The sequence below is a fragment of the Oryza glaberrima genome, chromosome 7 (genome assembly GCF_000147395.1).
Source record: "Oryza glaberrima chromosome 7, OglaRS2, whole genome shotgun sequence".
NCBI lineage: Eukaryota > Viridiplantae > Streptophyta > Magnoliopsida > Poales > Poaceae > Oryza > Oryza glaberrima.
Window position 1 is genome coordinate 24,264,634 of NC_068332.1, and position 27,956 is coordinate 24,292,589.

Genomic DNA, 27,956 nt, shown 5'->3' on the forward strand with positions numbered 1-27,956 from the left:
ACATAAGTTACGAGTAAAATATTATTCATATTTTATTATATCAGAAAAAAATACTAATTATAAAAAATCTTAAATAAGACGGACGATCAAAGTTGAACGTGGAAACTCATGGTTACACTTAAAATGGGACGGAGGGAGTATAATCGGATGCTTGTCCAGATAACAGGAAGTATTAATCTCTGACAAGTACATGCGGCCTGGTGATATAAGTACATTAGTTGATTCTCCCGCTTGAGTTGGGTCATGTGTGTGTGCCAAGGTATCCAGAATTCAATCAAATCAATCAATGGCGGTGGTGGCGGACATCACCAGCGGAGAGCACCGCGTCCAAATGCCGGTTCAAGGCGGCGGCGGCGGCGGCCGGCGGCAGAAGCAGCTGCTAGCTGCGCCGGAAAAGCAGCTGAACTGCTTCGTTCACATCCTTGCAGTGATCGAGAGGATGGGCAACGCCCTGGGGACGCTGGCCTTCACCTGGGCAACCGTTGTCCTGCTAGGAGGCTACCCAACCGTGCTCCGTCCTGAGGATGATTTCTGGTTCGCCACCACCATGGTCTTCCTCGAAGCTGCCAGGTACCTATTATGATGAGTTATGATCAGTTTTCATCAGACGTTTTTTCAGCAGGAATATATACCAAATTTTGGTAAGCATTGTACGGGCTTGTTCGGATTAAAGGATAGTAAAAACACAGGAATACTATAGGATTGCATATGCAAAACGTAGGATTGATAAACATAGGAATTTGATGGTGTGGAGCGTTCGGAATACAGGAATATATAAACCATAGGAAATTTCCAATCAACAGTAATCTCATAGATTATAGTCTAATTAAGCAATAAAATATTAGTCCCATCATGTCACTCCAACCGATTAGCACTTGATTTCCTCAGTCTTACGTGAAGGAAATGAAAAAAAGAGGTTCAGTCCATGTATTTTTTCCTGCGTTCCTCCCTTGGAATCAACAGCGGAGAAAAGTTTCCCTCGGTTTTCCTTTTTTTTTTTGAACTAGGAGAGCATTGCTCCCCCCATTTCCATTAATAGAAATGAGACAGTATTACAGGTCTGGTTAAAAGAACGAAAAAAAAAAAAGAAAGACCTTTCAGGCTTGCTCTCCCTCACCAGGTACCAACCCTCAGTTTTCCTGTGATCGAGTTTTGCTATCCGAATGATAGGAAAGGAAAAAATTCCTATTGAACAGGATTCCTTCAAAAATCCTCTAGAAATCCTCTAATCCGAATAAGGCCTACGTGTTTCCATTGAAATCTTCCCAAATTTTGGTCGTGTTTTATTGAGAGGAAACCTCCAAAGCTATGAAAGTTTGGTAGGATAGATAGCAATGATAATGTCTGGTTCACACATCATAGTTTTTACTTTGCACGAAGACGATTCAATATTTTTCTTTTGAAGTAAAACGGTAAAGAGACTCTACCTTATAGCCATTATATTAATGGAGGGTTAAAGATACAGCGAAACGAAATGAAGAGATAAAAAGGAAATCCAGCAAAAAGAAAAAGAGTGAGTGCAAAAAAGAAAGAAGGAGCTGGGGTCTGGGGAGGAAGAAAGAAAAGAGACTACAAATTGGAGAAATACAATGTTATACAACAAATTAGCTGAGCTTGGTCCTCCATGTAGTGATGTGGGATTCAATATTCACTTTACGCCAGAGTTAATATATGTCCTTTTTTACTTACACTGCAGGATGTTTAGCCGCGATAACAGGCTAGATTACCAGTTATTTTTCAGTACTAGAGGAGCTTTTAGACTTCTTGGCTGGAGCGGGTTGCTGACTGTGGCGGTATATTTTTCCGTTGTGCTGGTGATCCTGTCACGCTCTCTCGCTTCCATTGGTGGTAATGTATTGGTGGCTTTACTTGTGGATATGGCGATGCTACTTGCATTGGGTCAGTTGCTGTCTCCAGCAGCTCTAAAACTACTATGCGATCCGCTACGACATGCTATATCGCTGTGGAGCCCATTACTTGCAATCCTATTGATCGGTCCGTGCATTACTGTGCCAAAATCATACTACTACTTCCAAACCCGAGGATTCATTTCGACAAACTCAAAGACCCAATGGATAATGTACCTAGTACTATCTTTGATTGTCCTCCTAGCGACAATCAGCAGGCTGCGGCTCCCATGCATCAGAAAACTAGTAGACAGTTTTCTCAACACCAAACAGTTAGCTTGGCGTCAAATCATTCTAAACTTGTGCATGCTTGCTGCGATAGTGATGCTGGTATTCATTTTCAGTGAGCTCGCTCCATATGCGATGATCGTGTACCAGCTTTGTGCTGTAGTGGTGGTGTCATTTGGCAACTTCCAGATTCCAGCAGCTGTTGTGCGTGTCGTCCTCGCACTGCTACGCCTTGTACCGCAGAACTACTTTGCAGATGATAGTGATGGCAAGAAGGATAGCGAGAAAAACCTCAAGCCATCACTAAACATCTTCTATGGGATGGTGCTTGGACAAGGGATTCTCTACATTGTGGCCTGCTTGCTGGAGGTATTTTCATTCATCCCTCGGAGATACCTCATCCGCCGTGGCGGATTTGGAGGTCAGATAGGAGTGGAATATGTCAATTTGTACTATGCATATGCCTTTGAGAAATGCATGGGAGGGGCTGTGCTTGCTCCAAAGAAGATAAGCCTCATCACATTTGCCATGGATTCTCTCAACTCAGACTCATCCAGGAAGAAGCTCTATGGGGTTCAAATGGTGCACAGCTTTCTCAAAAAGGAGCAGCTAAGGACTAAAACAATCACAAAACTCACCAATGCCACGAAGACGGTAGCCTCATTGTTCGATATGCTGGGCTGGACAAGTGACGGGGATGAAGAAATCAGATTCTTCGCCGCAAAGGTCACTGCCGAGCTTGCTGGTAGCCTCCGAGTTGTTCAAATCCCTGGGGCAACACAGCTTGTAGCCTCACTTTTAGACACTGATCAGCAACAGAGATCAAGGGATCATTTTCTGTTCATTGATAGCCAAGTGGGACGAGAAGACTCACCAATTCAGCAAGTTGGCGTGGCCGAACAGGACTCCCCAGTACTTAAGTACTTGAAACAGATGGCAATATATTGTTTGATTCCGGTGGATGAGCCATCTAACATGCATCAACGAAACTCATGTATGCTCAGATGGTGGAAGCGGATCACAAAACGCTGGTCAGTTCCAGAGGAGGAGCCATCCACGGACCAAGATTTCCTCCCCATACAAGGACTGCTAATTCTTGAGAGGCTTGCTAACTTTGATCCTGGAAACTGCATGGAAATCAGCAGAACAACAGGCCTCATCTCAAAGATGATAGATTTTATAAGCTACAGAAATCATATGACAAGTACTACTGAAGCCCACCAAATAATGCGGGCAAGTTTGTCACTTAAGGTGCTGAGAAGACTTGCAAGTACTGAAGGGAAGTTAGGTGTAACTCTGCGACAACAGATTTTGGAACATACCTTCGTATTGAGCAACCTTGCAGAGATCATGGATGACAATGGGAGCAGCCATGAACTGAAGCAGTTGGCTGCAGAAATCCTGAAAAACCTTGCCATGGATAGAAACACTAGTGAGGACATCGGGCACATCCGAGTGATTATCAATAGTTTGATGCGTGAATTTCTCAGCCAAGATCCATCCTCAAGTAGAAATTCTAATCACTTGCTACGGAAAAATGCCGGTCAAGCACTGGCAATGCTGGCAATGGAGAGTACAGATAACTGTTTGATTATGTTAATGGAACCAGGGTATGTGTTCATTAGAGAGCTTACAACTATGATCCATGATGACAGGTACAAATGTATAGCAGCAAGCCTGCTGTGGAATATGTGCGAGCATGCTCAGCCTGAGCTCAGCAACTCAGACCTGAAGGAACTGTCTTACATCTTGCGAGAGGTGAGCTGCAAATTCTTCTGTCATTCTTTTGATAGAGTAGAGACAGAAAAACTGCTAATTCAAGTATCAAGTGCAATACTGGACTACTGGAGGTGGGTAGTATAATTACTATTTTCATGTACTTGCTATCTATACTTTTTCATAAATTGTTAGGGAGAACCGACCTGCAGTTTCCACATTGTTGTTCAAAGATTGACAAGCATACACATATGTGCTCTCAATATTGATAGCATTGTAAGCTCAGGTCATGAAATTGATTAATTTGAACCCAGCAACGTGCAAAACTATTGTACATTGGACAACTAAGTATACTGTTGGAAACATCCTTGGCGAACAAACTAGATAGGTGATAATGTAGCTGAAGCTTGTTGAATAATGTTTTTACTAATCATGGTTTTGTTGGCTCACATGGCGTCTATTTCCACTATACAGGTGCTGGAAGGAACAATGGATGCAGAAGGGGCAGAACTAGAGGTCTTTATTGGCCTTAGTTCACAAATATGTCAAGTCATTCCAGAAGACTTTGCCCAAGAAGTAGAGCATGGTCAAATTAAGGAAAAATTCGTAAAGAGGCTTGTCGATGTGCTTAATGCACATATGAGACCCAGTGCCCATTATCCTGGCATCAGGAGGGTAATTGTTCAGCATGCCATATACTTGATGGAGTTCAATTCTCGCTATGCAAATGATTTCCACAAATGCTGTATGGTGGAAGCACTATCAATGGTGGAACGTACACCCTCGAGGGCTGAATACTACAGGTTGTTTTCAGGCGACACAGGACTCATGGAGCACAATACACCACTTACCGCTCTTGTGGCCAGAGCAAAAGAGCTTATGGGTCGTGAATGGGTACGGGGTATCAGCAGTGTCACCTAACAAATATGTTGGTTGTACTAGGAGAATGAAAGTCTGACTCGCAACATACAGGCTCAATTTCCTCACGAGAATGATATGTATAATACAGTTAAGCTATCACAATGTGCACAGTTCGAATATTGTAATAGAGAAAGGTAGAACTGAGCCGGGCCAAAATGTAGCAGCTCTATCTTTTGGGTGATACAGTGATCAATGAATTTTAGAACGCACGTTTTCTCCTCCGTTTTGGTAGCAATAATACAGTTGTTTTTCCCCAGCCATTCAGCTTGAGAGCCATGAAGGTGAAGCATTTTTGTTAACTACTCCTATATGTTAACATTTACATTTCCTGACGATAAATAGCAACAGTGTGGGTTAGGCATTTAATCAAACAGCTGATGTGCAGCCCAGCCCCGGCAGGTAGATCTTCGTCGAGCGCATACGCAGGCAGCCCACGCCCAGAAGAAATAGATGGGAGGAAGCAACCGCGGAGGAGGGAAGGAGCGGCGTACCTTCCACTGTCGGACGGCCATGGATGGGAGCGGACTCATCGGCGTCGGTGTCGTGGCGTGAGCTGCTCGTCGCCGGTGCGCGCCGCGGCTGCCGTCTCTCTCTCTCTATCCCGCTCTCTCGGGGAGAACGACCATGGGAGAAGGGAGGAAAAGGGACAACAGCTTAAGCGGCCCATCAGGCCCAAAAATCATACCGTGTCGGCCCATCTCGCGCTCTAGAAGTCCACTGTGTTCTCCGAGAAATGAAGCCCAGTATGTTTATATAAGGAATACGTTCACTTTTACTCTCTTAACTAGTGGCCTTGAGATTGTTGGGTAGTCTTGAGATTGTTACTTAGGCTGTGTTCTATCTCCTCTTTCGTGGAGAGAATTTTAGCGCACCTAAAATGAGAAAGTTCATTAGCACATAATTAATTAAGTGTTAATAATTATAAACTTGAAAAATGAATTTATTTGAATTTTTAACAACTTCTATATAGATTTTTTTAAAAAAAACACATCATTTAACCGTTTAAAAAGCATGCTAACGAAAAACGAGGAAGTTGAAGAATAGAACTAGTCCTTAGGCCATTCACACTGCGTCATACACATGTGCAGCTGAGCAGTGGAGGAAACAGGGCCATGGCCTCCACAGTGTGCTCGCGGTGTTCTCCCCCCATGCACTCACCCAGGATTAGACTGAAGACCAAGTGACAAAAGTTAGATACGTAGAAGTAAACGTGACATATAATATTTATTGGGAGCGATGAGACTGAATGTCAACTCAACGCGCTGTAAACGCCCTTAAGGAATATAAGAGCACAGTTGCCGTGTTCCCGTGGCAAATGCACGCCATCTCGCGATGAATCGGCGAAATGAACAAGCACCCGCCTATCCAATCCGTTGGAGATCCTCGGGGGGAAGCGCACCATGCCGTAGATCGCGATCGTCGCCATCCTTGGGTCCACGCATCAGCGACGAGGAGGGATGGGACGGTGGCGGCACTCTAGGTTTTATCCGCTAGTTGCTTTTGTACTTTTAGAGAGTCTACTCTATGCTATTGAGTTTACACCGATTTAACAACGATGAATTTTTTATCCTCCCTTCCACAACACCATTAAAGTTTGTATATACTACTTTCGTTTCAGGTTATAAAACTTTCTAGCATTGTCCACATTTATGTCTAGATTCATTAATATCTATATGAATGTGGGCAATGCTAGAAAGTTTTATAATATAAAACAGAGAAAGTATGTTTGATGAGGGGTGATATTGACTTATCCCATATTAAAATAAAATAAGTGGACAACCTTCTTGGGCATAATAATTTTTCCCAAACGCTAGGCAGGTTTCATCAGTCCTAAAGTCAACAGGTTATATATGGATCGTCTTGGGTTTATGCCGTGTGCTACTGCTAAGACTGCATCATCATCGATTGTTAAATATGCATCCACTGACCAAAGACAGTGAGCCGTGAATTACTCTAAACAGCAGAGACACGGACACGCTCTGACTTTGTCCTGGATTGGAATTAGTTACGCATCATATATAACTAGTAATATGCCCGTACTAACGCTACGTCGATATTTTATGCTGTAATGTAAATTATATAGTAATTGATATAACAATATATATTTTGACAAAATAATGAAATCAGTGATTGCACATGTATTTCACGGCAAACAATATTTTATCTGCAAGAAACCCACAATTTAGACAAGTGCGCAAACAATATTATATTCTGCAGGAAACCCACAATTTAGACAAGTGTGCCCTTAAAGAAGAGGAGAGGCAGCATGGAAGTGATGCAATGCTGCCTAGTTCAGCATTATTTTTTAACAATGGAACATTATCAATTCAGTATTTGACAAAATAGCATGTGATTCCCAAACTGATCCTATAGTCCATGCTTAACTTGCATCTGGGATATTTACTTCCTGCCTTTTCCCTTATCCCCTTTAGACGGAAAAACTGTAAACATGATCATGCAGGAATTTATATCAGGTCAATATATGAAAAATACATGAGCTAGCTTATGGTACACAAAAGATTAAAAATAATCAGAGTTATTTGATAATCCAAACGACAATGGATGAAAAATACAGGTGCTAGCTAATGAAATGCACGTGCAATCACTGATAATGCAGCAGAAAGAAGCTTACTTACTAATTAGAAGTGTACACATGAGATTCATCTCACACCAAATAAAAATAAATAAACATATATTCAAACCCAAGTACTTCTGGAGCATTGTAGTGTTAAGCAGTATACAATAATACACTGGTCCTCTCATTGGTTGTATGCTTGCATTCACTCTTTAATTTTGTATTCACTCTTTAATTTTGTAACATCCAAGATAATTTAATTTCTCCTTGGTCTTGGTGAAACAAGTAATAGGTGTAACTTTTGTGGATGGAGGGAGTATCAAGTATTGCTGGTGGTGTTTTGAATGGTGGTATTTTAATTTTACCTTTTTTTACAGCAGTTAGTATATGTAATTTCACTTTTTTTGTTTCTTTTTTGTTTCTTTCTAGAAACCAGAATATAGCATTACAATGTCTACATTTATATTCCGCAAACTTATATATGATCTGTTTTCATATGATTGCTTTAGGTATTGAATATATTCTGGGGTAAATGATACCATGGCATGAAAAGATGATAAATATGAATATCCAAAGCAATAGGGATAGATATATTATTACGGTAGTAGTAGTAGAACGAAGCAGCACACCGTTATTGCACTACAGCAGGCATATTCATCAATTCAGGTGTGGACCATGTGGTTTTCACATTTCAGACCTGCATTGTTTTATGGAAAGATTAAATTTCAGATTCATCAGTTCAGTATCTGCTTGACAAGGACATTGAGAAAATTACAGAACTTTCGGATTTCAGAACAAACTGAATTCACCTGGACCTCATGATTTGCCACGGAGCCAATGTTCTGAATTACCCTGTTGATCTGAAACTCTGAATTTCAGATTTGCTGCAAGTACTTCAGTAAAGAACATCGTCTCAGCTTACTCATCGGCACACAAATACTCTATTCTGCATCCCCAGTTGTAACAACCAACCCACTATCAAGAGAACAGAGATGGAGAATTCATGTTCTGATAAACACTAAACATTACTGAAATAAGTGAATTCGCGGCTCACACTAAGTGTAGTAGTCACTTTGATTCACAATAAAAGCAACCCGAGGACAATAGTATTCAGGCAAAAATGAAAATTTTCAGAATGCACAAGTGCAATATCAACAGCAACCTGCAATGTCAACAGCAACCAAAGTTTCAGATAAATCACATTACAAATGCAGATGGCTCAGGGAGTAGAGACAAGTATCCATATATTTCATTCCAGCCAGATTTCCTCACCGTAGACTTGTCCCCGCCGCCGGCGACCACCGCGCCGAGGCAGATCGAGCACGGGACCACCGCCCCGGCACCCTCCCCGCTGTCAGCGCCATCGCCCTCCGTTCCCGCCCCCGCCCCCGCGGCCCTCCCCCCTCTCCCGACGGCCGTGGCCGGCTCCTCCTCCTCGGCCCCCATCCCGGCGCTCGCCACGTTCCCCACCACTCCTCGGCCGGCGGAACCCTCCCGGTAGCGCACGAACGCGGCCGAGTCGCCGGTGCCGATCGCTCGCCGTAGCTCCTCCGATCTCGCGCGCGGGCGCGGGCGCCCCTTCGACTTCCCCCTCCCGCCGCCGCCCGCGGAACTCATCTCCTCCCCTAGATCGCTCGCTCGTTCGCCGGAGTAGTCGTGGACACGGTGGTGTTGTTTCGATACGAGGAGATAGGGAGGGCGAGGCGACGACGTTGGGGGAGGCGACGGTGGCGGCGTATGGGGGAGATGAGGCGAGAGAGAGGAAGTGAGGGGGGTTGCGGGCTTGCGGCGCGGGATTGGGGGAGCAATTCGGGCGGCAGCGCGATGACGCATTCGGTGGAGGTGGGAGGCTAGTGATCGATCTGAACCATTGGATTTTTACCAGGATGATGTGGACCGTTGAGTGAAGAATGAGTGATGAGTGAAAGTATTTGTTGAACTATAGGGTAGATAGATTGTCGACGATTTCTACTGCCAATTAGCAGAAGCAGGAAGACGTGTGACTGACTATCGCCGTAGACATGGCGAGCAGCAGGGAGCCCGGATTCGAGTGGTAGATGACGACGTACAACGGTACAGATCGAAGGCGGCGGCAAGAAGAAGATGGTCGTGCCAGAGAAGCAGCTGAATCGCTTCGTTCACTTGGTTGTGATGACCGAGAGGTTGGGCAACGCCCTTGGGACGCTGGCCTTCACCTGGGCGACTGTCGTCCTACTCGGCGGCTACCCCACCGTGCTCCGCCCTGACGATGATTTCTGGTTCACCACAACTATGGTTTTCCTGGAAGCCGCCAGGTATGGCGTATGTAGGAGTTATGGTCAGATTTTCTTGAATTTCCTTCGGTCGTTTCTTCAGCCGGCATGCCGGCACGCAAAATTCTTTTCTAGCAAAAATGTGAGCTAACAATTTACATAATACTTAACTAACAATAAAATAATTTTAAATGTTATTTTACTATATATCCTCATAAAATTGTAATGATGTAGTAAGTGAAAACAGTCAGAAACGATATCATTTTTACTAAGATCATTCTCGATCAGTCGGGAGTTCCAAATTTACCTATTTAACTATCTAGTGGTAATTACGATACGGTGCCCTATTAAAAAAACGATTTACAAAAAAATATTCTCAAATGATTTTTTAAAAAAAGCACATAGCAGTACCAAGCTAGCACCAGCATGGCCTTGCATGACACGCTTCCAGTGTTCATTGGAGTTTGGCAAATTATCACGCGGTGTGCAATATCTCGGCACCCTGAAGCACCATAGCCCTTGCACAATCTGAAAACAATTGATCCCAATAAATCCCCAAAGGACATGGGTGATGTGATTCCAGACATAGCTGTATTGCATAAAAACCAAATAATAATCGGTATTGCTTCAAAACTAGTTACCAGCACCAGTTGTGGTACACTTGGTTCTGAAATCTGCATTTAAATAGCAGAAATTACACCTATACAGCGTGTACATCTGCTGTAAACCAAAATGCAATCTTAAAAATAAAATCATGTTTACCTTGAAGCCAGTGTCACTTGGATTGAAATTCAATCTTAGAGCATCTCCAGCAGGGACACTAAATATAGCCCCTAAACAGATTTTGGGTGTTGAGGCTAAAAAACTCAATCCAGCAGAGCCCCTATCAAGGATCCTAAATTAGGTAGGCACCCAAATAACCTTTCCTAGCCCCCAGTCTCAGGGGCTCTACTGCACAGCCCCCATCCACGGTTGGAAAAGCACGGGAGCCGCCCGACGTGGTCTTGGGTCCGCCGGCACCTCCCCTGCCCAGTGCTCATCCCCGGCCGGTGTGGCTCCTCCCTGCCTACCGTGTCATCCCTCAGGTGCATTCCTCTACCCGACGCTCCTTCCCGGCCGACGCGTCTGCTGTACCTGGAGTCTCCTCTAGCCTGCACCCTCTGCCTGAACTCGATGAAAAACATGGCCCAGTGGCCGAGTCATGCGATGGCGTCGAGGCACTGGATGATTCAAGTGTTGTTGCAGGCTGCGAAATTGAGAAAGTAGTAGCAGGGTAGCACTAGCAGCTGCGATTGTGGGACTTAGAAGAATGGGGAAAGTGATACATGCGATGTGCTATGCAGCTTTTTTGTTGCTTTGCTTGGTTGTTGCTTCGTGAGAGAAGTAGCTGGTCTATTGGTGGATGAGAAGACGGGAAAAATAAACACATGTGAGAAAATGCATGGAAGCGCCACAGCAGCAGAAGCTCGTTTCACCCGAGCTATGAATACATGCTACTAGGATTTGTATTTCCATTTTATTTTTTTTAAAAGAATCGAATTTGAATTGTGAATTTAAATATGGTTGGATTATTATGGTTTTATACTAGGAGTAGCGTAGAGTATATAACTATAGATTTGTACTTTAAAGTATATGTTAAAATAGAAGATGAAATGAAATAAGGGGCGAGAAAAGGGACTGCTGCTGGAGTTAAAGGTATTTTTTAGGTACTTAGAAAATGGGGGAAGCCCCCATTAAATTCTTAGGGGCTGTAAAATAGGAGCTATTGCTGGAGATGCTCTAAGCTTTGCAAAATTATTGCCCCTCAAATAATTCCTAGGATGACAAATATATTCTCACACAGAACTAAAAACTGGAGCCATTACCTCACTTCTGTTTTGGAGAAGGGTGATCCAACTTAGGAGCAATTTAAGTGCAAAATATTCATTCAAAGTCACTTGTCTTTCTTAATCAGTGATCAAAATAAACAGTTGGATGTAGGAAAGAAGAAAACTTCGTGCATTATAGACTATAGTATAACTTCAGGAATGTAATGTAAGTGAACTGACAAGTCCCTTTTCAACTTCATTCACCATAGATCATCTTGAGGAAAGCTCAGAATGTTAATCTTACTACAACATCACCAAGAACCCCAACTCATTTAGGTCTTCTTTTACTAATTATATGAGATCATTTTTATTAATTACTCCACCTATATTATTAACAATGTTACTTTTAATGACACACGCAAAACAATCATTACTTTCCTTATTACAGGATCTTACCTCTATAGTAGGGTAATAGATAGACTAAGATTTTAATGGATGGTCCAAACAAACTTAAAGAACAACCTTAAAAAAAACCCTTTTAAAAACATTATCCACATGTTAAAGTTTCACTTTGCAAAACAATTTCCGCACGTCAAAGCTTCACTTAGCACAAAGATGATTCAATATTTTCAATTTACACCAGAGTTAATTTCTGTTTCAACTTTGCATATGTGACCATAATAGTGAAAACATTCTGATTTATATAGATCTGTTGTTGTGTTCTACAGATTATTATACACTGTCTTTTTTACTTACACTACAGGATGTTTAGCCGCGATAACAGAAAGGATTTCCAGCTATTTTTTAGTACTAGAGGAGCTTTTAGAATTCTTGGCTGGAATGGGCTGCTGAGTGCGATGGTATATTTTTCTGTTGTGCTGGTGATCCTGTCACGCTATTATCCTGATTCCAGTGGAGGCATATTAGTGGCTTTGGTAGTGGATATGTCAATGCTACTTGGAATTGGCCAAATGCTGTCTCCAAGAGCTCTAAAACTACTATACGCTCCGCTACGCCGTGCTGTATCCATGTGGAGCCCATTACTTGCAATCCTATTGATCGATCCGTGTATTAGTATATACGAAATCCACTTTCGAGAAATCATTCCCACAGACCCGAAGACCAAGTGGATATTATACCTAGTACTATCTTTGTTAGCCCTCCTTATGACAATCAGCAGGCTGAGGATCCCATGTATTGTTAAACTAGTAGACTGTTCTGAGCAGCAAACAATTAGCTTGGCGTCAAACTGTTCTAAACTTGTTCATGCTTGCTGCAATAGTGATGATGATATTCACGTTCAGTGAGCTCCCTCTATTTTCGATGATAGTGTGCCAATTTGGTGCGTTAGTCGTGGTGTCATCTGGCAACTTCCAGATTCCAGCAGCAATTGTGCGTGTCATCCTCGCACTGCTACGCATTGTACCACAGAACTACTTTGCAGATGGTAGCAACGGCAAGCAGGATAGCGAGAAAAACCTCAAGCCATCTCTAAACATATTCTATGGGATGGTGCTTGGCCAAGGGATTCTCTACATTGTGGCCTGCCTGCTGGAGGTCTTTTCATTCATCCCTCGGAGATCCCTCATCCGTCATGGCGGATTTGGACGTCAGCTGGGAGTGGAATATGTTAATTTGTACTATGCATATGCCTTCGAGAAATGCATGAGAGGACCTGTGCTTGCTCCAAAGAAGATTAGTCTCATCACCTTTGCCATGGATTCCCTCAACTCAGACTCATCCAGGAACAAGCTATATGGGGTTCAGATACTGCGCAGCTTACTAAAAAAAGAGAAATTAAGGATTAAAACCATCACGAAACTCACCAATGGCACGAAGACAATAGCTTCATTGTTCGATTTACTGGGCTGGACAAGCAATGCTGATGCAGACATCAGATTATGCGCCGCAAAGGTCACTGCCGATCTTGCTGGTAGTGTCCGAGTTGTTCAAATCCCTGGGGCAATGCAGCTCATAGCCTCACTTCTGGACATTGATCAACAACCAAAAATAAGCAATCATTTTCTTTTCATTGAGAGCCAAGAGGGAAGAGAAGACTCACCAGTTCAGCAAGTTGGCATGGGTGAACATAACTCTGTGATACTTAAGTACTTGAAAAAGATGGCAATATACTGTTTGATTCCGGTGGATGAGCCATCTAACATTCATGAACAAAACCCTCATATTCTCAGATGCTGGAGGTGGATCACAGGATGCTGGTCAGTTCCAGAGGAGGAGCTGTCCATGGACCAAGATTCCCTCCCTGTGCAGGGATTGCTAATTCTTGAGAGGCTTGCCAATTTTGATCTTGGAAACTGCATGGAAATCAGCAGAGCCCCAGGTCTCATCTCAAAGATGATAGACTTTACAAGCTACATAGTGTCAACGAAGAACACCAAATAATGTTGGCAGGTTTGTCACTGAGGGTGCTGAGAACACTTGCAAGCACTAAAGGGAAGTCAGGTGTTAGTCTGCGACAAGAGATTTTGGAGCATCCATTCCTATTGAGCAAACTTGCAGAGATCTTGGGTGACCGTGAGAGCAGCCATGGACTGAAGCAGCTAGCAGCAGAAATCCTGAAAAACCTTGCCATGGATAGAAACACTAGTGAGGACATCGGGCACATCAGATTGATCATCAGAAGTTTGATGCGTGAATTTCTCAGCCGAGATGCATCCTCTAGTACAAATTCTAATCACTTGCTACAAAAAATTGCAGGTCAAGCACTTGCAATGCTGGCAATGGAGAGTGCCAATAACTGTCTGATTATGTTAATGGAACCAGGGTATGTGTTCATTAAGGAACTTACAACTCTGATCCATGACGAGAGGAACAAATATACAGCAGCAAGCATGCTGTGGAATATGTGTGAGCAAGCTCGGACTGAGCTCAACAACTCAGACCTGAGGGAACTATCATACACCTTGAGAGAGGTGAGTGCTGCAAATTCTTCTATCTCTCTTTTTTTCTTTCCTCTTTTGAGAGAGAAACTGCTAATTCAAATTACAAGTGCACAAGCCTTTACTTCTTCATAAATTGTCAGGGAAAACTGATATGTAGTTTTCACGTTATTTTGTACAGACGCATAAATGCAGACACATATGTGCTCTGATGGCACTGTAAATTCATGTTATGAAATTGACTAATTTGAATCCAACAACAAGCAACAATTATTGTACATTGCGCAATTAAGTATACTGACAGAACATTCCGGGGTGACAATTTAGTAAATAGGTGTAAATGTAGCTGAAGTTTGTCAAATAATGTTTTTACAAATAATGGTTTTATTAGCTCACATGGCATGGCTATTTCTGCTATGCAGGTTCTGGAAGGAATAATGAATGCAGAAGGGGCAGAACTAGAGGTCCTTATTGGCCTTAGTTCACAAATATGTATAGTCATTCCTGAAAACTTTGTGCGAGAACTAGAACATGGTCAGATTAAGGAAAAAATTGTAAAGAGGCTTGTCAATGCCCTTAACGCAAATAAGAGGCCCAGTGCTCATTGTCCCAGCATCAGGAGGGTGATTGTTCAACATGGCATATACTTGATGGAGTTCAATTCTTGCTACGCAAACGATTTCCGCAAATGTGGGATGGTGGAAGCACTATCAATGGCAGAAGTTACACCCTCGAGGGCTGAAAATTACATGTTGTTCTCGGGTGATGCAGGACTCATGGAGCACAACACACCACTTTCCACTCTTGTGGCCAGAGCAAAAGAGCTTATGAGTCGTGAATGGTTCCGGGACATCGGCAGTGCCATCTAAATGTAATATGCAGGTTGTACCAAGAAATTTTGCCAGCTCAATTTCTTTTTGAAAATTGTAATCAAACTCCAGTACACAATCCTTCGATTGCAAAATAAATGAAAGCGGTTAGAACATGGCTGAAATGTAGCAGCTCTCTCTCGGGTGATTCATTCAGGGGTGAAATGTTGCATCCCCCTGGAGAACAGTGTGGGTTCAGGCATTTAACCGAACAGTAGCTGTGCAGTCCCGGCGGGTAGATCCCCCTCGAGCGCCGCCCACGCCAAGGGAGAAAAAAAAACAGAGAGAGAGATGGGAGGAAGCAACCGCGCGCGGAGGAGGAAAAGAGCGGGATACCTTTCACTGTAGGGAGGCGGGCGGCCATGGATGGGAACGGACTCGCCGGCGTCGTCGTGGCGCGACCGAGCTACTCGTCGCCGGTGCGCGCCCTTCTCTCCGGGGGCCAGGGGATATGAGATCGACCGGAAGGAAGGAGAAGGGGACCCGCGCACGCGGCCTGGCCCATTAGGTCCATATAAAATGACGGCCCATATCGCGCGCTGGAAGCCCGGCCCAGTATGTTCTTCTGTTGATGGTAGAGAATTTTTTTTATTTTTAATTTTTATTATTAAAATATTTACAAAACTAATTTTGTGTTTCAAAAATTTACAAAACTAGTTGCCCGCTGCTCTTTGGGACCCTCCGAAAGAGCGATTTTGATGACGTGACAGACGCCCGTTGGCCCAACCCTAATGGCCGGCTATAGGCCCTGCCATTTTGCAGGCAGCCCCCTTGCCGCCCTCAACGAGGGCAATTTTGTACTGTGCGGGGGGCCACCTGCAAAATAGTTAGGTTTATGTAATAAATAATTTGATACTATTACTCCTTCGATTTCGAAACGATGATTTACGTAGTTTTTAAAGTAACAATTAAATATTTCGCTATAAAAATACCTCTCGTTGGGCTCCAAACTGCCTGAACAACGTACCTTTCAATTGTAATAATATTTTTCTTGTTTTCACAATTTTTAAAGTGATTCAATAAATTTTCTTAATGAACGGAGTTAATCGCTGGGGGCTACCCTTAAAGCTGCCAGCCCCCAGGATAGTACAAAATCGCCCTTTGGAAGGGCGGCAAGGTTGCCGCCTACAAAATTCCAAGAGGCCTCGTCGCCCTTTTGCAAGCGCTCCCCCCCCCCCCAATACAAAATCGCCCTCTGAGAGGACGACCAGGAGGCCCGCCTGCAAAATTACAGGGGGCCTCGCCACCCTTTTGCAAGCGGCCCCCCCGCACAGTGCAAAATCGCCCTTACCGAGGGCGGCAAGAGGGCCGCCTGCAAAATGGCATGCCCCCTATAGCCGGCCGTTAGGGTTGGGCCGACGGGCGTCTGCCACGTCATCAAAATCGCCCTTCCAAATGGCGACGGGCGACTAGTTTTGTAAATTTTTGAAACACAAAATTAATTTTGTAAATATTTTAATAAAAAAATAAAAAAAAATCGTTCGTATATGTGTAGGTCCCATCGTTTCGCTTATTCGTGGATTAAGCCAAATGGCATATTTGCAAATGAAAAATAATTTATGAATAGAACTTTTATATGTGTGTTCTTAGCGATCTAAAAACAAAGGTTGAAAAATAAACTTTGATGAAAAAACCTCAATCAACTCTAAAATTAAGATTAAAAATTTAAATTTTAGCTGATAATCATAAGCATAAGCGAAAAGATGGTGCCGTAAGCAGGTTGGTTCACACATGTTTCCCAGTAGAAGTGAAGGAATGCATATATGACTCGCTTAGTTGAACGCGGTTTGACAATGCTGATGTCTCTGTAGGCTGGAGCAATTGTTTGCAACAAACAACCATGTAGCTGATATCTTTGTGGAGTAGTAAACTCCTCTTAATTAATCAGTCTCGATGAAATTCGGCCGGCTTTCTATCGCCGGCCCGCCGGCAAAGAGTTACAAACGGCATTGGACATGTTGTCCCGACTATCTGCCGATGATTCTTCTAGCCAACAAGGCCGTGTGACGGCGCACATACGGGGGTCGTCGTAGCCATGGCGAGCACCACCGCCGGCGCCGGTTTTGGGGAGCAGTACACGGCGGCATCGTCATCATCACGGGGAAAACGCAAGGTGGCGGCGCCAGAAAAGCAGCTGAATCGCTTCGTCCATTTGGTTGCCGTCACCGAGAGGTTGGGCAACGCCCTTGGGACGCTGGCCTTCACCTGGGCCACCGTCGTCCTGCTCGGCGGCTACCCCACCGTGCTCCGTCCCGGCGACGATTTCTGGTTCGCCACAACCATCGTCTTCTACTCAACTCACTTCCCTCGTTTTCAGCATACACGCTTTCCAAAACTTGGGGAAACTTGGTCCCTCTGTTGTAAAAGGACTTTGTTTTTGGTTTTGCTTGCTTTCTTCTATAATGAATGGTAGAGCTTCTGCCTTTTCCCTAAAAAAAAAACTATCTGTATGTATTTAAAAAAAACTATGCGAAAGTTGTTTCAAAAAATTATATTAATTATTTTTTTAAAAAATAGTTAATACTTAATTAATCATGCACAAATGAGTCGTTCCATTTTGTTTGCACGGGGAATTAGTTCCCAACACCTTGAAACAAACACAGCCTGCCCCCTTTTGAAACATGAATGTTTTAGGGAACAAAACACTTTCACTTTGCTCTAATGTGACACTTCCACTCTAAACCAGAGTTGATATATATTTCCACTTTTGCATCAGTATGGAGCAAAAATAGCGAGAAACATTCTGATACTCTTATCCCTGTTTTCATACTTTAGGATGTTTAGCCGCGACAATAGACTGGATTACCAACTCTTTTTTAGCACCAGAGGAGCTTTTATACTTCTTGGCTGGAATGGACTGCTGACTGTGATAGTGTATTACTCCGCTGTACTGGTGATCCTGTACAACTATTACTATTTTCTTCCTTACGGAGGCATAATGGTGCCTCTACTTGTGGATATGGTAATGCTAGTTGCACTTGGCCAGATGCTGTCTCCAGGAGCTCTGAAACTGGTACGCAATCCGGTACGCTGTGCCATATCACTGTGGAGCCCATTACTTGGAGTCATATTGATGGGTCCGTGCATACCACAACCAAAGTATGATTTCAGAAGTCGCAGAATCATTCCGAAGAACTCTACGACAAGATGGATATTGTACCTGGCACTGTTTCTGATCGTCTTCTTAACGACAATCAGCAGGCTTCGGTTCCCATGTATTGTGCAACTGGTCGGCAGTGTTCTGAGCAGAAGACAGTTAGCTTGGCGTCGGCTCATTCTTAACCTGTCCATGCTTGCTGCGATAGTGATGCTGGTATTCACTTTCGATAAAATACAGCAGCAAGTTGGGATGATGGTGTACCAAGTTTCTGCTTTACTGGTGGTGTCATTTGGCAACTTCCAGATTCCAGCGGCTGTTGTGCGTGTCGTGCTCGCTTTGATACGCCTTTTTCAGCAGAACTACGATTCAGAGGGTGACAACGGCAATCAGGATGGTTTGGAAAACCTCAACCCATCTCTAAACATCTTCTACGGAATGGTGCTTGGACAAGGGTCACTCTATATCGTGGCCTGCATACTGGAGATCTTTTCATTCATTCCTCGGAGATCCCTCATCCGCCATGGCGGATTTAAAGGTCGGCAGGGAGTGGAATATGCCAACTTGTACTATGCGTATGCCTTCGAGAAATGCATGGGAGGGAATGTATTTGCCCCAAAGAACATCAGCATCATGACCTTCGCCATGGATTCCCTCAACTCAGACTCATCCAGGAAGAAGCTCTATGGGGTCCAGATGCTGCACAGCTTTCTGAGAAAGGAACAATTAAGGGCAAAAACAATCCCAAAGCTCACCAGTTCCACGAAGACAGTGGCCTCGTTGTTCAATATGTTGGGCTGGACAAGCAATGGCGATGCAGATGTCAGATTATTCGCTGCAAAGGTCACTGCCGAGCTTGCTGGTAGCCTCCAAGTTGTTGCTATCCCAGGGGCAATGCAGAATGTAGCCTCACTTCTCCACACCGATCACCAACCTAAAATAAGGGATCATTTCCTGTTCAGTGGTAACCAAGAAGCAAGAGAAGACTCGGTAATTCAGCAAGTTGGCATGGTCGAACAGAATTCTCCAGTGATTAAGTACTGGAAACAGATGGTAATATACCTTTTGATTCCAGTGGACGAACCATCTAATATAGATGAAATGAACTTGAGTATGCTTAGATGCTGGAGGTGGATAAAAAAATACTGGTCAATTCCAGAGGAGGAGCCATCCACGGACCAAGATTTCCTTCCTGTACAGGGATTGATAATTCTTGAGAGGCTTGCTAGCTTTGATCCGGGAAACTGCATTAAAATCAGCAGAGTTACAGGTCTCATCTCGAAGATGATAGATTTTACAAGCTACAGAAATCATATGACAAGTATCAAAGAAGCACACCAAATAATGCTGGCAGTTTTGTCACTGAGGGTGTTGAGAGCACTTGTAGGCACTCAAGGGAAGTTAGGTGTAACTCTGCGACAGCAGATTTTAGAACATCCCTTCCTATTGAGAAACCTTGCGGAGATCTTGGATGACAGTGGAAGCAACTACGAACTGAGGGCGCTGGCAGCAGAAATCATTAAACATCTTTCCATGGAGAAAAACACTAGTGAGGACATTGGGCAATTCCGAGTGATCATAAGCAGTTTGATGCGTGCATTTCTCAGCCAAGATTCTAATCACTTGCTACGGAAAATAACGGGTCAGGCACTTGCAATGCTTGCAATGGAGAGTGCCAATAACTGTTTGGTTATGTTAATGGAACCAGGGTTTGTGTTCATTAAGGAACTTACAACTATGATCCATGATGGCAGGTATAAATATACAGCAGCGAGCCTGTTGAGGAGTCTGTGCGAGCATGCTCAGCCTGAGCTCAACAATTCAGACCTGATGGAACTATCTTACATCATACAAGAGGTAGTGCTGCACATTCTTCTCTGTTTCTTTCTTCTTTTTTTGTGGACAAAACCACTAGTCCAAAGTACAAGTGCAATAGTGGAGGTTGGTATGAAAATTTACTATTTGCAATTTACTTCTTTTTTCATAACTTGTTACAGAAAATTGATATGCAATCATCACATTTTTTTTTACAAATGCTGACAATAATTTGCTACTATTAATGGCATTTTCATTGTTACTATTAAGGGCTCTCCATGAATTCCTTTGTCGGTCTCTCCCATTGGACAGTTAGTTGTTTCCTGAGAGTGTGTTTTGTGTTTTGGTGGCGCATCGCTTGTTGTGATGTTTTTTCTTTTCTCTAGAGGGTTCCTTTGTGAACTTCTCTTTGTACATATTTTCCCTCTTCTTAATGAAATGAAACACATAGCTCTTGTGTTTTCAAGAAAAAAAAAGGCATTTTTGTTACTTCATACATGCCATGTAATTGACTATTTGAGCCCTGCAACTTGCAAGAATTTGTTGTACATTTCACAACTAAGTATACTGATGAAAACATCCTGGATGACCATTAACTAAACAGGTGCAAATGTAGCTGAAGCATGTCAAATAATGTATTTACTAACCATGGCACTATTGGCTCACATGGCGTGTCCATTTCCAACGCAGGTCCTCGAAGGATTAATGGATGCAAAAGGGGCAGAACTAGAGGTCCTTATTGGCCTTAGTTCACAAATATGTATAATCGTTCCTGATGACTTTGCCCGAGCACTAGAGCATAGTCAGATTAAGAAGAAATTTGTAAAGAGGCTTGTTGGTGCCCTTAATGCACATCTCAGACCCAACGCCGATTGTCCTGGCATCAGGAGGGTGATTGTACAACACGCCATATACTTGATGGAGTTCGATTCTCGCTATGCAAACGATTTCCGCAAATGCTGGATGGTGGAAGCACTATCAATGGTAGAAAACACATCGACAAGGTTAGAAAACTACAGGTTGTTCTCCGGTGACGTAGGACTCATGGAGCACAGCACACCACTTTCCACACTTGTGGCAAGAGCAAAAGAGCTGATGGGCCGTGAATGGGTACTAGAAATCAGCACAGCCGCCTGAATGTAATTTGCATGTAGACTGTCCCAAGAATTTTGAGTAATAAACAAGCTCAATCTGCTCACAAAAACCGTGTCCTTTTCTTTTGCGAGGTCAAAAATCGTGTCTACTCCAGCACGTAGTTCGAAAATTGCAAAATCATGGAAGCAGTTAGAATGGAGCTCCTATATGGTTGAAATGTATTACCAGCTCTCTTGGGTGATTCAGAGATAAAGGAGTATTAAAATGTAGTACCTCTCTCTCTCTTCTGTTTTGGCAGCAATAATACAGTTGATGCCCACCCCATTCAACTTGACAGCCATGGAGGTGGAGCATTGCACATGTCAACTTTGCATTCCCTGATAAATAGCAACGAGGCGGATTCAGGCATTTAATCAAACAGCAGCGGTGCATCCCCGGCGGGTAGATGTCCGGCCAGCGCAGCCCATGCCCAGAAAAATAGATGGAGGATTGGAGGAAGCAACTGCGGAGGACGGAAAGAGCGGGATACCTCTCGCCGCCGTCCATGGATGAGAGCAAACTCGTCGGCCCGGCCGGCGAGCGGCGGCGCGGTGCGAGACGCTCGTCGCCGGCGCGCCGTACCCGAATGCTCGAGGCGTCTTGGGGAGATAGACCTAAAGAGAATGGAAAAAACCGAGAAAATGTACATTTGGCCACGTTCAAAACAAGGTTTCGCTATTATACCATTCTCAAAACGTGATTCGACAAAATACCAACATGGAGCACATGCTTACAGCCACATTGCCATTTTCACCGTTTTATTCATTTTCGAAATGATTTTCGCAAATCCGCCGGATGATGAGATGGTGTAACGCTCCGCTTTTCGTGAGGCGTTAAAAACTAATTCGGTAAAATCCTAGTTGTGAAAAGTTCGTTCTTTGTGTGAGAGTCTAAGTCGTGCTATGGATCTCAATTCAATCTCCATCATTGTTCCCTCTCATCGCCATCAAAATCGTCCACCTCAAGATTCCAATTCCGACTCAAGTCTTCGAAATCAAACACCGAAATTCAATCGCATCCTTTGAATCCCCGCAAAATACCTGTCCCCATTTCCAAAAATATCAAATTCCCATCTCGAATCCTTTCCTTGAGTCTTCCTTGATTCCTCCCTCAACCCTCGTGTTCGAATATCGAATTTGAATCCAAATCCACTCTCCAAATATCTCCAGATCAGCCTTCTCTGTGAAAGTCTAAATCGCCTCCCTCAAGTTTTGTGGGCCGATTATGTCCCCCTCGGCCCATCTCTCTCTCAGCCGTCCCCTCCCTCCTCCGCACGTGCGCCGCACGCGCGTGTGCTGAGCCGACATCGAGCCGAGTTCTCTCTCTCTCTCTCTCTCCGTTTCACTCCCTCCCGGCGCCGATTCCCGCTGCCGCCATTTGAAATCGCCGCCTTCGCCCTTCCCGCGCGCTCGCGCGCGCGCGCCATGCCGCCCGGTCGCCGCCGCGTCAGCCCTGCCGCACCTGCGCCGCGCAGCCGCCCGACCCCGCTCGCCTTTTTGCAGTCGTCGCCGCTGTCATCGCCCGGTCTCGCTGCTCCACGCCGCGTGCTTCCAAAACCGAGAGGCAGAGCGCCTCTCTCGCGCGCTCTCCCACCTCCCTCTGCTCGCCCAAATCGGTAAGGAGCAGACCTCCCTTTTCCCCTCCCTTTTCTTCCTTTTTCCCCTGACCACCACCGCCATGCCCTGTCGCCGCCTAGTCACTTGCCCCCGTGACCGCCAGCTCGCAGTCCTTGCACCCTTGACCGCCCTATGTCGGTTCCCCCTTCCCAAACCGCCTCTTCTCCATCTATAAAGCCCAAAGCCGAGCTCCCCTCCCCATCTCAATCCCTCCCGCTTCACACTCCTACTCCGCAGCGCCATTGCCGCACCTGCCGCCTGGCTGCTCGCCGTCGTCGTCGCTTTTTCTGCCGCCGCGCGTGCCCAGGAGGCCGGCGAGCACGAGGAGCTCCGGGCCGCCCCGTCTTCGCACTTTCTCTCTTCTTCCCCAGTCGCGCCCTTTCGGTGCCGCGCCGCCCGCCGCCGCGATCGTGCCTCGTGCCGTCGGCCGCTTTCCGTCGCCTCTCCCCGTCGCGGTGACTCCCTCCGTCCCTCTCTCTGTTTTCCCCCTCCTTAGGCTGCTAGAGAGCTCGCCGCCGCCGCCCTGAGCACGTAGACGCGCCGAAGAACCACCGCCGCCGCCCATCGTAGCTCGCCGGCCGCACCATTGCTCTGCACCCGATGTAGCTCGCCGTCGCTGGCCACCCTCGGATTCTCTATACCCCATCCGACCCCAGAAACGAAACCCTTGAGCCCCGGAGATGCTTCCATCCCTTTGAATCCAACCCTTGTCGTCTCGTCGTCGTTTCCCCCTTTGCTCGCCGCCGGTTGCCGCCGCCGCGATTCGCCGTCGCCGGCCACCTTTCGGCGAATCCGAGCCATTGGCTCACTCTCTCTTGTCTTCCTCGTCATTCCGGTGGTCCCCCTTCCTCTCGCCGCGCCTCGCCGCCGTTCTGCCGATGCGCGCCACCGCCGCCATCCATCCCTGCCGCCCCCTTCTTCAACCTCCCGCCGTCCGACGTGGTAGCCACGTGGGCGCCCCGTCCTCGGCCTCCCTCCTCCGTTCCTTTTCCCGTGCGCGCGGTCTGCTGTAAGCCGTGAGGCTGCACATAGGGCCCGCCTTCTCCCGTCCACCCGGCTCACCGCACCCGTGAGCCGAGTCCGCCGAGCCATGGCGCCGTGTTCCGCGTGCGCCCTCTCCACTGTGAACCCAGCCGCCGACAAGCGGGCCCCACCCGGGACATCGCGTGGCGCACCCGGTCCACCAGTCCACCCTCTCTCTCTCTCCCGCGCCCCCTCTTGGGCCGCCTCCTTGTGCCCGCGCCGGCCCAATGGCTCGGCCGAGCCTCTTTCAACCCTTTGGGCCGCACCAATGCCACCCGAAACAAGTCTAATATACATCCCTCCTTGATTTTCCTTTCCAAAAAGGATTTAATAAATCCTTTTTCCTTTGTTCCATAAATCAATTCCTTATTCCAAAATCCCATGAATCATTTTCCCTTGGTCCCGCTTTTCAGTGATATTCAATAAATTTCTATAAATTCCATAAACCATTTCTCGTATTCCAAAAAATTCCGATAAATCTTTTCCTTGTCCAGAAAATCAAGTTAAGCTTCCAAAATTCATATCTCCCGATCCGTAACTCCGATTGACTCCGTTCCACTTCCAGTAATTCTCTAAAATTGAGATCTATCTAATGGCACTATTAATTAGTCTAAATAGGGTTTTTCTTTTTTGTCTTTTGTTTAGGTTTTCGATTGTTTCCGTATAGTCGCGGTTACCGGATTTTTGTCGATCGTGGGATTTCTCGAAGATTCGTGAAGCTTCGTGAAGACTTTGAGCAAGGCAAGTCACCCTTTGACCAATTGCTCATATAATTGGAAAATCATTATTATTTTGTTTGCAACTTGCATTATTAGAATCACTCACGTTTAACTTGATTGGCCTCGGTTTGCGTGCCAAACCGACGGACCTACCCAGTAGTAGCACTAATTCCTGTAGGTTGTACTACCCTGACTCCTTGTCGCTCCACCCTTGTGGTACCTTGGTATCTGTGCTCTCTGAGCGCGTATACCAAATATCCCACATACACTGTTGTTTGTCGAAAACTTGGGAAATGGGTTTGAAAAGCCTTGAAAACCCGACATGTGGTGTCGGCGTGTTTGCAAATAAAATAAATTGTGAAAACTCGCGATGCGGGGGTTGTGCCTATGTGGCACTGTCCTGTATTCGCATATAAGGACCGATTCCTGTGGGAAATTCATCCGAGCATATAACAAGTGCGACCACACGGGTGCAATGGGACGCCCCTGGCTGAGTAAATAGCAAACCAGGGAAGACTTGATGCCGAGAGACAAGTGGATTCGCCGGGGTGGTGTCGGGGAGGACCCCTGGGCTTCCTGGCACAGTATGGTCTGGGACCTAACCTATTGTTGGTCTGGAACCCCTCTCGTCGGCATATGGTAAACCTGTGTCGGCTTTGGAAATGCCTTGTCATGAAAGCCTTAAGGTCTCCCGATGTGGCTGATCTCACGGGCTGGGTGATCCGGGTTAGTAATGTCGTGTGGGTAAAGTGTACCCTCTCTGCAGAGGTTAACTAACTGTTCGAACAGCCGTGCCCGCGGTCATGGGCGGATGTGAGGTGTTTCTTGTAGCGTAGATTTGTTTGCCTATGCTTTGTGAAAAATTGTTGTGGTTTGGGAATCGTTGCCAGAATCAGCCTATGTGGTAGATGGATGACCTGAGTGGTCAAGAAACGAATCTGTGTGATTCGGGATGTCTACGGGCATCATAGACTAGGCTTCCCGAGTGGAAGCGGATTGTTGTGCTGCTGGGCAGCTGGACTCTGGGAGTCTGAGAAAATGAAAAAGACTCTGGGAGCCGCCTAATCCAGTGAAATGGCTCCGGGAGCCGAGAAGTAATGATCTGACCCGGGAGGTCGGAACATTACCATTTGAGTTGTTGAAAAACATCTCTTAAAGTTGAATCGAGACGCAAGTCTCTTTTCGACCCAAACCTGAAAAGAAATAAATCACTTAGTGGTTTCAAAATGGATTTCAAACAAAGGATTTGCAAAACAACCTTGCCTCTCTTCCAAGCTTGCATCAAACACCTAAATTCCCGTGACTTGCTGAGTACGAAAGTACTCACCCTTGCTCTATATAAATATATATAGTTCCTCCGCCTTAAAGAGAAGATGAAGTGAAGTGAAGAATAGGGTTTCGTCCTGGTTCCCAGCCGTCGCCTGTGGTGTTGGGCGTTAGTCCGTTGGTTCCGCTGTTGCTGTTGTTGTTGGTGTTTCTTTGTCCGTGTCGTCGGTTGCATTCTCGGGCTGTTCTGAGCTGCAACCTAAGTTAAGGTAAATAAGTCCTCTATTTATTTTAAGGATTGTAATGATTCATATTTGTCACCGTGGGTACCAGCGCTATGTCCTGGGACTGGTACTGAGATCGCGGTTTCGTAGGAAGCGGTTTGCGCCGTTTTTCCTACGACACGCTCCTGTCAGGTGCCGTTGTACGGCGGTACCGGATTGGGGTGTGACAGACGGAAACGCCCTTGCTTTGCCTTTTCCAGTACCGTATCTCAGCCGCCGCCGTTCGACCGAGAGAGGAGAGGCGTGCTGAGGGCATACGACATACTCGCTTCTCTACCTTCCCGGCCAAGGATGTCGCCGGCCGCCATGGATCCAGAACGAGAGGCGGCTCCCAAAAAACTCCACCAAGAACACGCCATGCCCATCAAAAGCGCAGGATCTTGCGCTCCACCAGCCGCCGAAGCTAGCAAGGGTTTCGCCGCCGGAAATGATTGAATTCTGGTGTGATTTCGGGGTGAGGAAATGAAATACAAGAACGGCTATAGAGGGGGGGGTCGAATATAGCAATTCAAAACTTGTCCCCGAAAACACTCATCAAATCGGATTTCTCAAAGTTCTTACTAGAATCGTTGCTATTAGAGAAGCCGGACCTAGAAAAGAAGAGAGAAGGAATTCCTGAAACTAGAAGTGAGGTGAGGAGGAGATAGCAAAACTCGTCATCGCAAAATTCAAATTGCAAGCTGAATTTAAATTGCGGAATTTAAAAGGCAAAGACAAAACGAAATGCTTCAAATCATTTCATTCATAGGTGTCGCAAAATAACCGCTCAACTAAGAGCAAACATACACCTTCATAGGAACATTAACTCAAACTTAAAAGCCTCTCGGGCAAACACACGAAATTAATTCTAACACAAAAGCCTATCGGGCAAACACACTCCAAACTCACACCTAAACTCTCTCACCAAGCATCTCCAAAAGAATTACAAAAGCGACAACTCCACCTATTGCACCCACCTCTCCTTTTATAGCCTAAGACTCCCTAAGACATTGTCACAAATGCCCTTGGAGCGAAACCCTAGCTCAGAGCAGATCTGGTCCATCCGTTGTTCCTTAGAACCAAAGGAAGCATCTCAGATTGGCGCCACGTCATTAATCCGGAAATCCCACGCCGAGCCGAAGGTATCGATCCGCGTCGTGCTCCTCGAACCAATCCATGCGTGCCGCGCGTCCCTCCGCACCCAGGCGCTCCTTCGCGGTGTGGGTCCCGCGTGTGCAACTCCCGCGTGCGGCTGAAACCGCGTCCGCGCGCCACCAGTCCGAAACCGCCATGTCGCTGTTCCTCCTGGCGAGCTGCTCCCGCGCGCGCCATGCGAATTTCGCGTGGGTCCCATGCATGTACAGCTTCCCGCGCGCTCTTGCTCCTCCCGAGCCCATGCACCGTGGGCTGCCATCTTGGGCCAACCAAGTCCATGTGCACGCTGGCATTGGGCCATGTGCACTCTTGCACAGCCGAAGCTTCACACGAGCCACTGCTGCAGTACGTGAACATGCATGCATGCAAGGCTAGAGTAATCCCATTTACTGTAACAACAATGCATTTGCACAGTCACTTCACCTTCCAATTTCTTCGCGAATCCTGGCGCTTGCACTTGATCTTGCGAAGCCCGTTACGAAGACCTCTTCACACGGTATTCGTCCACCGTGTGCAACTTTGTGTCCAATCTTGTCACCTAGCATCCTTGATCGCTCTGGACCTCAACTCCTCCCTGAGTATAGTCCCAATCCGCCGTTGACCAAGATTGACATCGATCACCTGCACCCACATGAACCAAACAACCGTTGTCTTGGCACAGATATCGCAACCTGACCAATGTTAGTCCACGC

At 45.7% G+C, this 27,956-nt stretch overlaps 2 protein-coding genes, 2 long non-coding RNA genes and 1 pseudogene across 6 annotated transcripts; 3 read left to right on the plus strand and 2 right to left on the minus strand.

The window, feature by feature from the left end:
* Positions 1-286: 286 nt before the first annotated feature.
* On the plus strand, positions 287-5,711 carry LOC127780325 (uncharacterized). Its single transcript, XM_052307228.1, has 3 exons — positions 287-570; positions 1,697-3,893; positions 4,326-5,711. The coding sequence occupies exons 1-3, from the start codon at positions 287-289 to the stop codon at positions 4,770-4,772; spliced, it is 2,928 nt and encodes a 975-aa protein (XP_052163188.1). The 3' UTR covers positions 4,773-5,711.
* Positions 5,712-6,459: 748 nt separating this feature from the next.
* Positions 6,460-9,164, minus strand: LOC127778777 (uncharacterized). 3 transcript variants are annotated; one of them, XR_008018568.1, is made up of 5 exons: positions 8,620-9,163; positions 8,402-8,509; positions 8,157-8,293; positions 7,948-8,044; positions 6,460-7,213 (listed from the first exon to the last, which is right to left on the minus strand). It is a non-coding gene; the product is annotated as an uncharacterized LOC127778777 (long non-coding RNA). The 3 variants fall into 3 exon arrangements; XR_008018567.1 differs by having other exon boundaries at positions 8,157-8,322; XR_008018566.1 differs by having other exon boundaries at positions 8,157-8,509; positions 8,620-9,164.
* Positions 9,165-9,246: 82 nt separating this feature from the next.
* Positions 9,247-15,176, plus strand: LOC127778761 (uncharacterized; annotated as a pseudogene).
* LOC127778762 (uncharacterized) lies at positions 9,797-15,639 on the minus strand. Its single transcript, XR_008018563.1, has 4 exons — positions 15,513-15,639; positions 13,470-13,992; positions 13,234-13,393; positions 9,797-10,127 (listed from the first exon to the last, which is right to left on the minus strand). It is a non-coding gene; the product is annotated as an uncharacterized LOC127778762 (long non-coding RNA).
* Positions 15,640-17,211: 1,572 nt separating this feature from the next.
* Positions 17,212-21,556, plus strand: LOC127780326 (uncharacterized). The gene is made up of 3 exons (XM_052307229.1): positions 17,212-17,476; positions 17,948-20,130; positions 20,779-21,556. The coding sequence occupies exons 1-3, from the start codon at positions 17,212-17,214 to the stop codon at positions 21,223-21,225; spliced, it is 2,895 nt and encodes a 964-aa protein (XP_052163189.1). The 3' UTR covers positions 21,226-21,556.
* The last annotated feature ends 6,400 nt before the right edge of the window (positions 21,557-27,956 follow it).